The following is a 13336-nucleotide window of genomic DNA, read 5'->3' as shown; positions in this document are numbered from 1 at the left end:
TGGCCAAAAGTAGTTTTGCGCTGAAATTGGGGTCATTGCAAAAAATGCCCCCCCCCCCTCAAAAAAAGAAAGTGTTTGTTTTTGTTTTGTTTTTTGGGTTTTTTTACACAGTTACTATAATTATTTTATGACCCAACACAGTGTACGTGTAATAACTCAATTTGGTAACATTTTCTCTAGATGACGAAAACCCATTTCCTCCTAGGGTAATTTTGTTGACGATAATATTTACCACAACATTACACCATCTACGCGGTACAACAAAATGGCGACTGCAAGTACAGAAAACACAGGAGCCGCAGATCAAATTTCTACCGGTTTTTCACAGCTTTCTACACCTACGACAACTACCATACATGTGCAATCTCGTCCCGAAGATAGAGATGCTCAGGCAAACGCCACGATTGCAACAATAACCCAAATTTCATCAAATTTTGAGCTTACAGATGGCGATGCAGCGTCGGGAAGTGCACAACAACAACATGAACAAGAAGCTCGTAGTGCCACAATGACTGCAGCCGACATGGAAATGGCTATTATGCTGGCCACAATTGATCAAAAAATCACAAAGTTATGTGATAGTGAATTGAATAATTCTGAAACAAAAGCAGGGTATCTAACTGGTTATATAGAAGGTGACGGTGATGCGTTGGAGAAGTTTCTTCGTAGCTACTACGCAGTGACGGGGACATCATTTGTACGAACGAGCATAAGACTTCGATCGCAACCAGGAACATCAAAAAGATTTGGGCAATCTGATGGTTAATATCTAGGTTTATTGTTATAATAGTTTTACATAGTGTACGCATATTATTCTAGATGCGAATATGAAATTTTGTTGTATGATCGCACTGCCACTGGTAAAGTCTTATTCAGATTCCCTTTTACAAATTAAGCGTACTGCTAGCCGTCCAGCGCGTATTATTTGCACAAGGTCCAATGCACACGCTTAACGTCGCTCGCGTATACGCGATGGTTAAGCTGTCAAATGAAATCTGAATAAGACTTTACATGTAAGGCAGCCATGAATTTTGTGAAAATGTTAGCACAAACAAAAAGTTTTCTGTGTTGATAAATTTAACAAAATTGCACTGATATAATTGATGTGTCAAATGCACTCCCCCAGCTGGGCTCAAGTACTAATAATAGACACAATATATCGGTGCACAATTTTATCCAATTTTTCTCATGGTTTATTTAAAACCAGCTCTTGTGACCTTGACAATGACCATAAAAACCCAAATAAAAACAGTCTTGTCAATAAGTGATTCAAAATTCCTGTGCCAAAATGGTCTAGGGCAGTGATGTCATACTCAACTGTCGCCAGCCTTCATTGTATTCATGCGCGTACGCAGGAATTTCTCATAGAAGGGGGGTGTGATGATAAACAATACTAAAATGGCCGCATAGCGGTCATCCCGTCGCACTTGCGCGACGCAGGGGGGTGTCTGAGGGCCCCCCTCAGAATTAAGAAACTTTTGGAAAATGAAGACCGAATTGAAGCAATTTGGAGGACAATTTTGGCACTATTAGTGTGTAAAAGTTCAATTTGAAAAAGCCATACAGTTGTAGGCCTATGAATTGTGTTTTAAAACACAAATGGTAAATGTCGAAAGCAGGAGCAAAAATGGCTGCTTGTTTATCCACTACGCAGGGGGTGTCTGATGGGGTATATGCCCCCTCAGAATTAAGAAACTTTTGCAAAATGAAGACCTAATTGAAGCAATTTGGTTGACCATTTTGGCACTATTAGCATGATTAGCGATGCAGGGGGGGTGTCCCCCCTCAGACACCCCTCAGAATTAAGAAACTTGGAAAATGAAGACCTAATTGAAGCGATTTGGTGGACAATTTTGGCACTATTATTAGTGTGTAAAATTTTAATTTGAAAAAGCCGAAAATTTGTGAAATGACGGTCCATGAAGCCTTTTGTGAACAAGTTTTTCCTACAGTTGTAGGCCTATATGAATTGTGTTAAACACATTTTTTGGTAAATGTCGAAAGCAGAAGCATCCACTACGCAGGGGGGTGTCTGAGGGGGGATATGTCCCTCTCAGAATTAAGAAACTTTTGCAAAATGAAGACCTGATTTGGTGGACCTTACTAGCATGATTAGTGTGTAAAATTTGAGTTTGAAAAAGCCGAAAATTTGTGAAATGGCCAAATCCATGAAGCCTTTCGTGAACAAGCCTTGCCTACAGTTGTAGGCCTATAAATTGTGTTAAATACAAATTGGTAAATGTCGAAAGCAAAAGCCAAAATGGCTACTTTATCCACGATACAGGGGGTGTCTGACGCCCCCCCCCCCAGCATTAAGAAACTTTTGCAAACTGTAGACCCAATTGAAGCGATTTGGCGGACCATTTAGACACTATTAGTGTGTAAAATTTTAGTTTGAAAAAGCCCAAAATTGGTGAAATAATGGTCCATGAAGAAGTTGGAAAAATTTGCAAAATGAAGGTCCGATTGAAGCCATTTGGTGCATAATTTTTACACTATTTAAATCATTGCTTCAAACAGAAAAAAGGGCCCAAACTAAATTTGCACAATTAAAACCTTTAGGCCTACGTACGTACGTTGCCGGGCCGGGGTAGGGTCCGGAGGTAGGATGTGGGGTGTGACGATGTGGAGGTGTTGGTGTTAACATGTAGGCCCTATATCCATGTCATTTAACAATTAAAACCTTTACGTACGTACCGTAAAATGGGGTAACTTCCGTCAGCGGAGTAACTTTGGTCGGTCAAATATATTTTTTTAAATTGTCATATTTTCGTACAGCAATATTATTTTTAGTCATATTTGGTGTCAATTTGTTAAGAAATATATTTGGAAGAAATAATAGTTGCTCATGTCTAATTTCCTTGAAATTTACCAAAAATTCGAGGTATATGCCCCCTCAGAATTAAGAAACTTTGGCACTATTAGCATGATTAGCGATGCAGGGGGGTGTCTGAGGGGGGATGTGCCCCCTCAGAATTAAGAAACTTGGAAAATGAAGACCTAATTGAAACGATTTGGTGGACAATTTTGGCACTATTATTAGTGTGTAAAATTTTAATTTGAAAAAGCCGAAAATTTGTGAAATGACGGTCCATGAAGCCTTTTTGTGAACAAGTTTTTCCTACAGTTGTAGGCCTATATGAATTGTGTTAAACACATTTTTTTGTAAATGTCGAAAGCAGAAGCATCCACTACGCAGGGGGGTGTCTGAGGGGGGATATGTCCCTCTCAGAATTAAGAAACTTTTGCAAAATGAAGACCTGATTTGGTGGACCTTACTAGCATGATTAGTGTGTAAAATTTGAGTTTGAAAAAGCCGAAAATTTGTGAAATGGCCGTCCATGAAGCCTTTCGTGAACAAGCCTTGCCTACAGTTGTAGGCCTATAAATTGTGTTAAATACAAATTGGTAAATGTCGAAAGCAAAAGCCAAAATGGCTACTTTATCCACTATACAGGGGGTGTCTGAGGCCCCCCCCCAGCATTAAGAAACTTTTGCAAACTGTAGACCCAATTGAAGCGATTTGGCGGACCATTTAGACACTATTAGTGTGTAAAATTTTAGTTTGAAAAAGCCCAAAATTGGTGAAATAATGGTCCATGAAGAAGTTGGAAAAATTTGCAAAATGAAGGTCCGATTGAAGCCATTTGGTGCATAATTTTTACACTATTTAAATCATTGCTTCAAACAGAAAAAAGGGCCCAAACTAAATTTGCACAATTAAAACCTTTAGGCCTACGTACGTACGTTGCCGGGCCGGGGTAGGGTCCGGAGGTAGGATGTGGGGTGTGACGATGTGGAGGTGTTGGTGTTAACATGTAGGCCCTATATCCATGTCATTTAACAATTAAAACCTTTACGTCACGTATCCGTAAAATGGGGTAACTTCCGTCAGCGGAGTAACTTTGGTCGGTCAAATATATTTTTTAAATTGTCATATTTTCAGTACAGCAATATTATTTTTAGTCATATTTGGTGTCAATTTGTTAAGAAATATATTTGGAAGAAATAATAGTTGCTCATGTCTAATTTCCTTGAAATTTACCAAAAATTCGAGGTATATGCCCCCTCAGAATTAAGAAACTTTTGCAAAATGAAGACCTAATTGAAGCAATTTGGTTGACCATTTTGGCACTATTAGCATGATTAGCGATGCAGGGGGTGTCTGAGGGGGGATGTGCCCCCTCAGAATTAAGAAACTTGGAAAATGAAGACCTAATTGAAGCGATTTGGTGGACAATTTTGGCACTATTATTAGTGTGTAAAATTTTAATTTGAAAAAGCCGAAAATTTGTGAAATGACGGTCCATGAAGCCTTTTGTGAACAAGTTTTTCCTACAGTTGTAGGCCTATATGAATTGTGTTAAACACATTTTTTGGTAAATCTCGAAAGCAGAAGCATCCACTACACAGGGGGGTGTCTGAGGGGGGATATGTCCCTCTCAGAATTAAGAAACTTTTGCAAAATGAAGACCTGATTTGGTGGACCTTACTAGCATGATTAGTGTGTAAAATTTGAGTTTGAAAAAGCCGAAAATTTGTGAAATGGCCATCCATGAAGCCTTTCGTGAACAAGCCTTGCCTACAGTTGTAGGCCTATAAATTGTGTTAAATACACATTGGTAAATGTCGAAAGCAAAAGCCAAAATGGCTACTTTATCCACTATACAGGGGGTGTCTGAGGCCCCCCCCCCCAGCATTAAGAAACTTTTGCAAACTGTAGACCCAATTGAAGTGTGTAAAATTTTAGTTTGAAAAAGCCCAAAATTGGTGAAATAATGGTCCATGAAGAAGTTGGAAAAATTTGCAAAATGAAGGTCCGATTGAAGCCATTTGGTGCATAATTTTTACACTATTTAAATCATTGCTTCAAACAGAAAAAAGGGCCCAAACTAAATTTGCACAATTAAAACCTTTAGGCCTACGTACGTACGTTGCCGGGCCGGGGTAGGGTCCGGAGGTAGGATGTAGGGTGTGACGATGTGGAGGTGTTGGTGTTAACGTTAATTTTAATTTTTAATTTTTAATTTTTAATTTTTAATTTTTAATTTTTAATTTTAATTTAAAAAACCTTTACGTACGTACCGTAAAATGGGGTAACTTCGGTCAGCGGAGTAACTTTGGTCGGTCAAATATATTTTTTTAAATTGTCATATTTTCGTACAGCAATATTATTTTTAGTCATATTTGGTGTCAATTTGTTAAGAAATATATTTGGAAGAAATAATAGTTGCTCATGTCTAATTTCCTTGAAATTTACCAAAAATTCGAGATTTTTGACCAAAAATTAGCATTTTTTACATTTTTTTCAGAAAAAATAAAAATCGATATTTGTGAGCAAAAATGTGTGCTTGATTAATTTTGCAAGGGGTCAAATGTCACAAAAAACAACAACTTGCCCATATACAGCGAAGATCAAATTATTAAAAAATCTTTTTCAACTTCAAGGTTTAGAAGGGAACCCTAATGTCATAAAAAAGAGTTAATTAGAAATAGCCTAATTGGTTTTGTTTGGAAGCAGTGATTTAAAAACTCTGAAAAGTGCCAAAAGTTACCCCATTTTACGGTACATTGCCAGGGTAGAGGTGTGACTGCATGATGATGATGTGTGTGGGGGGTGTTAACATTAATCGACACATTTACGTACGTTGCCGGTCAAGACCAGGTAAAGGGGTTAGAAAAATTTGTGTGGGGATGGTTAAGGCATCTATAGGCCTATGATAATTTGATAATATGTCCCCTATGCCTTGCTCATCTCCCTCCTCTCCTCTTCCCCCCCCCCCCCCTCTCTCTCTCCCTTTCTCTTTCTTTGCCTTTTCTCCCCATTTTTATTTTTTTGGACAGACACAAGGGGGGTGTTTCACACCCGTAACACCCCCCCTGCGTACGCCAATGATTGTATTTATACTGGGATGTCATTTCACCAGACAATTTTAGCGCCCGGGAATTTTGAATATCACATGTTGAGACATGGTGGGTTTTTTTATGCCTCCACCGCGAGGCATACTGTTTTTGCAATGTCCGAGCTTCTGAGCTTCCGTCCGTCCGTCCGGATGCTGTATCTCGGGCATGGATGGGCGGATTGACTTCAAATTTTCAGGATAGGTGGGTCATGGTCAAAAACTCTGGCTACTTTTTTTTGGGTGGGGTTCAAGGTCATATACTGAGGTCAAAGGTCATTTGAGGTCAAATTACTAAAAACTGTCGTATGGGCATGAAACTTGGTGGGTACAGTCAACATTTAGAGCCAAATTTTTGGAAGGTCATTTTGGGGTCATCCGGGGTCACCCAGGGGTCATCTAAGGTCAAATTACTAAATATTGTCTTATGGGCATGAAACTTGGTGGGTACAGTCAACATTTAGAGTCAATTTTTGGAAGGTCATTTTGGGGTCATCAGGGGTCATCTAAGGTCAAATTAATAAAATTGGTCGTATGGGCATGAAACTTGGTAAGTGCAGTCAACATTTAGAGCCAAATTTTTGGAAGATCATTTTGGGGTCATCCTGGGTCACCCAGGGTCATCTAAGGTCAAATTACTAAATATTGTCTTATGGGCATGAAACTTGGTGGGTACAGTCAACATTTAGAGGCAATTTTTTGGAAGGTCATCCAGGGTCACCCAGGGGTCATCTAAGGTCAAATTAATAAAATTAGTCATATGGGCATGAAACTTGGTGGGTACAGTCAACATTTAGAGCCAAATTGTTGGCATGTCAATTTGGAATCATCCGGGGTCACCCAGGGGTCATCTGAGGTCACATTACTAAAAATGGATTTGTACACATTTAAATCACCCCATGGTGGAGGCATCCCACTCGACGCCTTGCGTCGAAAACCGCGACGTTTCTAGTTTGTTTTTATGGTCAAAAAAATTAATATAATTTTCCTAACATATTTTATAAGGCATAATGTGGTGATTGCCAGACTTCCTTTGAATTATGGGTTCATCCGATCATTCGTGAAAGTATATTTTCATGACTAAATGGTAATGGTTGTTTTGCCTGAAATGGCCAGAGTTCAGTCAAGGAAATATATGAATATCTCATTATCTCCACAATTATCAACACTAAACTAGTAAAAGTATACATTTTTAAAAAGTTGAAGCATTTAAAAAAAGCAAATTAAATATACACATTTCAACTCATTGTACAGGTCACTACAGGGTGACCTTGAAGTTAGAGTGGAATATAAAGTCTGGATATATAAAAATGGGTTACATGTGTGTACTTAATGCATTGATAATAACTTGCAGTATAAATAAAAGTAAACAGTTGACATAATTTGTATTAAATGGGGGGAGCTTGGAAAAAAAATCATAACTGTTTGGTAATCTCAGCATACAGTGTATCACAAAGTATGTTAGAATTTTTTACAATTCAACATATTTTGAACTGAAACATGTTACCACTAAAAAGTAAGTCCATAATCAGATTCCTCATCAAATTGCCTTTCAGAAAATGTATACTTTGACTATGATAGGATAAGTAATGAAAAAGAAAAAATTTACGGTACCGTACATTAGGGTGCATCTATAGCCCCCCTATTTTTAAAATGCTAACCCTGATTTTTGTCCATAGCATAAATGTGTTCCACTATCAAAATAAATACCTCACACAAAATTTCGTCGAAATCGGACCTCGTCCTATGGGGCCACCGCCATCAGAACATTTATGATAAGCTATACCACAATTTCATAAGGCAGCTATTTTGATTCATATACTTTGTGTGCTTTAGTATAGCTGCTGTATTCTCAATACTGCTAAGTGCATCAATTTAAAGATATTTTAGACCATTTCTAAAAGCATTTGCATATTTTTTTGTCAATGGCAGCTATGTTTACAGTCTTGATTGCTGTATCAAGTAATAGCTGCCTTACGTAAAAGAGTTTTACAATCCTAAAATGCTATTTTCAGCACTCGCTATTACATTCATTAAGAAGTTCAGTGCTTCTTGAGGAGTCTGGTTTTAATCATCAGTGTAAGATTTGCGCTTTCCAAGATTTGGTTCATTCTTGTGGCTTAGTTCAAGAACTTGTAGTGTATTTTGGTAGTGCTTTTCCGTTCTTGCTGCATCCAAGAAGTCCGCGCAAGCTGTGCACTGCGTTCTGCACAGTGCACAGTCGTTGATAACATATTGATGGCTCCAATGTTGGCAAAGGATTCTTGATATGCTGAAGAATTTGACCATGTATCAACATCTTCAGTGAGAAAGTCAGTGTTTATTTGGAGGATGTGGATAGTGAACCATGAGTCTTCATTGACCAAGTCTCCAAGAGATGTTGCAGCGGTGATGTTGGTTGGAAACTCAGGCTTTCCAAAGGATAATCCAATCCGCTTCTTAGGTGCTAACATGTCTACCGCAGGTTTAACTGCATGGAGTTTATCAGCGAGTTCACATCGCTCATCTGTGGGCACTATATCACTAAACAGTGCAAGGGGCACCATCTCTCAAGTACCATACTTGACGCTTCAAAGCTTTAATTGCACTTGAAGAAATGACTGGATTCACAGCCTCATACCCCGGGCCCGGGACCCCGGGCCTCATACATGAGCAACTTGTGATACAGATTGAGGTCATGCCATGGGGCATCAGCAGCTGAAGTGCAGGTCAACCACCACAAACTGTAGATCAGCAGAGTGGCGAAGATAACCAATTCTCTCACTTTGGGCACTTGATGGGCGGCTGTTATGGTACCTTGTGGCAGCTGTGAAATCTGGGCTTTGTGGAGAGCTCCAGGTTGCTTGAATTTAGCTGACAATTACTGCATCATCGCTTCCTAAGGTGTGGAATCCTTGATCAAGATCTTATTGGAAGGACTGATAAAAAGAAGACCCAATGATTTACACAACATGCAGTAGGGCCTATTACTTTGCTCTGATTGTTATATATATGTTTATTGTTGACCTTTGACCTTGTTTGGTTGACCTTTGACCTTTGTTGACATTGAACTCTGTTGACCTTTGACCCTCATCTGAATATCCAAAAAACAAATCCCACAGCAGAGTATTAAAGTTAAGTTTGATATGGCCCTCTTCTTTCCATTTACACATTACATGCATTATATAGGATATTACTGTGTTTTTAGAGTGCAAAGTTCACTTTACTACACGTTTCAATGGACAAGCCCATTTTCGGGCTTCAAGCCTGTGGTGGCCCCATAAGACAAACTCCGAATTCAATAAAATTTGGTAGGGATTAGTTTTGGGACAAGTGGAACATGTTAAGGCTATGGACAAAAATAATGCAAACTATGGGGGCTATAGATGCACCCTACCGTACATCAGCTTTTAGATTTTGAAGACAAAGTCTGCATTTAATACATGTACTTGCATACATGTACTACAGCGTTAAATTGGTGTGGAATGATACAAGCTGGAATTAATAAAAGAACAACATGGCTGTACACGTACACTGTACGTTGTACAGGTGTATCAATCATGTCAATCATGTCAAATTATATATGCAAATTTAAGCTATATCAAACTGATTTTAATATATTTTCTTTCCTTCTAGGGTGTTTCCGTTGGGAGGCCAGGTTAGGGGATCTTCCCATCTATTACTTTGGACATCCATTTCGTGTTGAAGGCACTACCTACATGCATTGTCAGTATGGACCAACTTCTGTAAGTACTAGTACCACATTGGCTGCAACCATCCACCTTTTTCGTAATTGACCACTTCGGTGCCGTTGGCAGCGTGTGGCTCTGCCAACTCCAATTATGCCAGAGTTAGCTAAGCGGAAAACTGATAGTGAGGTCAAAGATCTTACCTGATTGATTTCAGTCCACAAACCATATTACATTGTACATACTACTAATAATCTAATAATATGAATGCTGATCTTTTTCACTGTTACAGGACTCCAGAGGAAACAAGAAGCCAGCCAACCACATGAAAAATACCCGTAAGATGAACTGCAAAGCTACCATTCTCATCCGGGAGATCCTGGCAGTTAAAGATGCTGCTTACTCAGTAGATCCTAGCATCAAGATCAAGTCTGCGGGTCAGATGCGTAAAGAGAAAGAAAAGCGCTTGAAGCAGCTCAGGCAGCATCTTCTGGAAGGCAAAGAATTTGTCGCTCACAGAAGATTCTATTTACGTGTTCCGTTGGTGTCGTCGCACACAGTTCCCCATCCTGTGGGGTCTATGGCATGCGTGAAGCAGACGCTTGATCGTAAAGTTGCTAACAAGGCAAAGCAGCTGATAGAAAAGAACGTGACGGATGTCGATGAACTTTCTGCAAGGTTACGTGAGTATGTCGAGTGCGGACTATTTGCAAATCAGCCGGCTGAGTTCATGCCGGAAGATAACAACCGAAAATTCTTCCCACCCAAGAAAGATTTGAACATTTTGATCACAACGGGTCAGAGAAAGGTCAAAACTGAACTGAAACGCACTATAGAGACACCTGAACAAGAGCTGCATGTAACAAACACTATGATAACCGTAGATCAGCAAGGGGTTGCAGAACTTGCTGGTATAGCGGTCAGTAGCCCGGAAAACACTCCGACACCGAAAAAACGCAAAGGCCTTTCACCCCAAGCGGTGCTGAAACGCAAAGTGAGAGTTCTTCGACAACGCATGAAAGTCATGGATAGCATGCTGGACAGTATCAATGACCCTGATGTTATTGAAGAGGCAAGTAAGCAGATCCAGTTAGCTATTAAGTACCTTAAGAGTCCACCTCCGAAACAGGTGTCACAGATGGAGACAGTTGAGGTTCATATACATGATATACAGCCCAGTGAAGCTGATAGAATGACAGCAGTTGGAGCGTTAGAACAGATTGCAGCTTGTGGATGGCTACAGGACCATGTATAAACTTTGCTATGATATAGTGTCGGCTACCATTCTGTAGTGTACAAAGATTTAGTTTGAATCGATTGAGTTTGAAGTCATTTGAGTGATTTAAGCAGCTGATTGCTAAAGCTCATTAGCCTTTTCAAAATATGGTGGACACAATACAGTTTGTCTACTCTGAACTACAAAGTGACAACGCACGCTTTAACAGTGCGTAGTGCTGCGTCTTTGCTCCAGGTATGCTAGCCTTCAAAGTCGGCACAATGTGTGCGCTGTGCGTCTGTACTTTGTACTTCAGAGTAGACTGAAGTCTTTTGAATTTGCCTGGTTTTACCCAGATTGAAGACTGCCCTCCTTTTGTGTACGCCATACTTCGAAAAGGCTAATCCAGGCTGCACTCTACCCAAGACCACTTTGTACATGTTACTTTCAGAGTGTTATACATGTAGGGACATTTTCAGTCAAGGAGACATCTCTATACCTCATATGAACACAACACAAGAAAGTCCTCACTCCAGTGACCCATCATAAATCTAACCCTAGTCCTGTTATGACAATTTGAAAATATGGTCGTGTGCAGAAACTTGTTAGCTCCAATTTTTTACAACATTTGTTACTAAAGATTGATACCAGTAAATGAAATTTGACGCATTTTCAAATATTGCATATTAGCATCATGAGCATCCAGAGGTACATGTAATATTGATTGCACCATGCCTGTATTGTTCAAATGAACAATTGAATAAACCATGCTTCATATGTTCACTCGGGATTGTCGAGATGGCAGGGGGAAAAGTTTGTGCTCAAAGGGGCAAGGCATTTTTCCTTCCGCTGCTTTCATTAAGGCAGGGCACCCAGGCATTGTTAATGGCTTCAAAAGAGCACCAAGGCTAAATGGACTTGATAAAAGGACATTTCCATTTCCATTGCAAAGCACTCTCATAGTAGGTAAGCTAGCTTGACCACGCCTAGCAATTCCGACTGCATGATCGTTTTGAAAATGCACCAAACTGATACTGGTATCAATTTTTTGTCAATTATTTAGAACCTTTGATATCACATATGGTATCAGATTGGAACCCCGGATTGGAACCAACAAGATTGTTATCACATGATCAGGTTTAGATTTATGGAGGGTCGTTGGTGTGAGGACTTTGTGATTTTTGAGTATTTTCATTCCTGAACCAAACAATTGAATTTTAACTTAAATGCAAAAAGCTAGGGTTTGTGGCGCCGCTCATGGGTAAACCATAATTCCATTAATGACCCAGTTTGAAGTTTGTGCTGAATGGATCGATTTATGTACATGTATGACCATAAATCGATCGATTTAGCCCCTAGGGTGTACACTGGTCAAATTGGACAATAGATTTAATAAGGCTGACGACCTGACGTGCATACTTACAGCGCATGTACCACCTTTTGAACATACATGTAAACCAACTCCTTGTACATGTATGTCCATGCTCCATTAATATTCACACATTTTGCATTCTTCTTAATAAATTCTGAAATATATGCATGGAAATGTTAATTTATTGCACAAGTCAGTTTATGTAGAAATTAAATTTAATTTAGCAAATGTTTTAATTAAAAGCAAACTAAAATGTTTGAAATTGTTGAATGTTTGGAAACCAATTGCATGAAAATAACCACTATGTATGACAGACAGTATTAGGTAACGTCCAAGTCTGCTTGAAGCTGTCTATTACACCCCCTATGGAAGACATGACCTTGATTTCCCACACAGGGTGGTGTGAATTTCAAATGGGGTTACCTGAATGGGTGGCTCTGTCTGAGATCTACACCCCTTGTGTAGGAAATTAAGGTCATGTCTTCAACATGGGCTGTATACAATGTAGATTGCAACAGGAATAGCCCAATACATGATATGGGCTGTACGCCTGTTGTGGGGTTTATCCAGGGCTGTCAACTTTTCGGAATTGCTTGGCATTAAGTTATTGTTGGACAGGTTCCAGGACGGAAATATTGTTTGCCGACTAAAATTGCCAAATGTTGACCCCAAAACATTTGTGATGCGATCAAGCAAAATCAGTCGGAACTCGGAAATATTACAGACTCAGTACACCGGTCGATCTTACCGTTTCCGATGTTGATTAAGATACTTCTTGCATCGATCCCGAGATGCGGAAAAACCAATAGTCATTTTGTCCCACATAAATGAATAAATAACAAAAAAAACCCGATCCCCCGGTGGACTCACCCAAAAGGTGACGTCACACCATATGATCGCCCCTTATCCTCCTTGGTCTCCGACTGACACAGGCGTGCCTATCGATTGTTCATAGCACTGTGTATCAATTCTCGACCAAAGGCGAGATATCGGTTGTAGTTTCACACCTTAGGTAAAACCAAACCGGTATTGTTCGGCTGAGGATAGTTTTGACGGCATTTTCTGGCGAAAAAGTGACAAAAAGCGATCCAAAACTTAGCTACATATCGTGCCTCCGTTTGTATCACGGGACACACGAGCAATTCAAAATGGCGCTCGTTGGCGCCATTCATTTTGTTTC

The 13336-nt window shown here is 39.6% G+C and overlaps 1 protein-coding gene across 1 annotated transcript; it reads left to right on the top strand.

Annotated features, from left to right (window-relative positions):
* The first annotated feature begins 248 nt into the window (after positions 1-248).
* On the top strand, positions 249-12881 carry LOC140171436 (uncharacterized). Its single transcript, XM_072194696.1, has 3 exons — positions 249-761; positions 9516-9625; positions 9861-12881. The coding sequence occupies exons 1-3, from the start codon at positions 266-268 to the stop codon at positions 10821-10823; spliced, it is 1569 nt and encodes a 522-aa protein (XP_072050797.1). The 5' UTR covers positions 249-265; the 3' UTR covers positions 10824-12881.
* Positions 12882-13336: the final 455 nt, after the last annotated feature.

Source organism: Amphiura filiformis, chromosome 15, assembly GCF_039555335.1.
Source record: "Amphiura filiformis chromosome 15, Afil_fr2py, whole genome shotgun sequence".
In the NCBI taxonomy this organism is placed as follows: Eukaryota; Metazoa; Echinodermata; class Ophiuroidea; order Amphilepidida; family Amphiuridae; genus Amphiura; species Amphiura filiformis.
The sequence above is the reverse complement of the archived record's forward strand: the minus strand, read 5'-3'. Positions and strand labels throughout refer to the sequence as shown.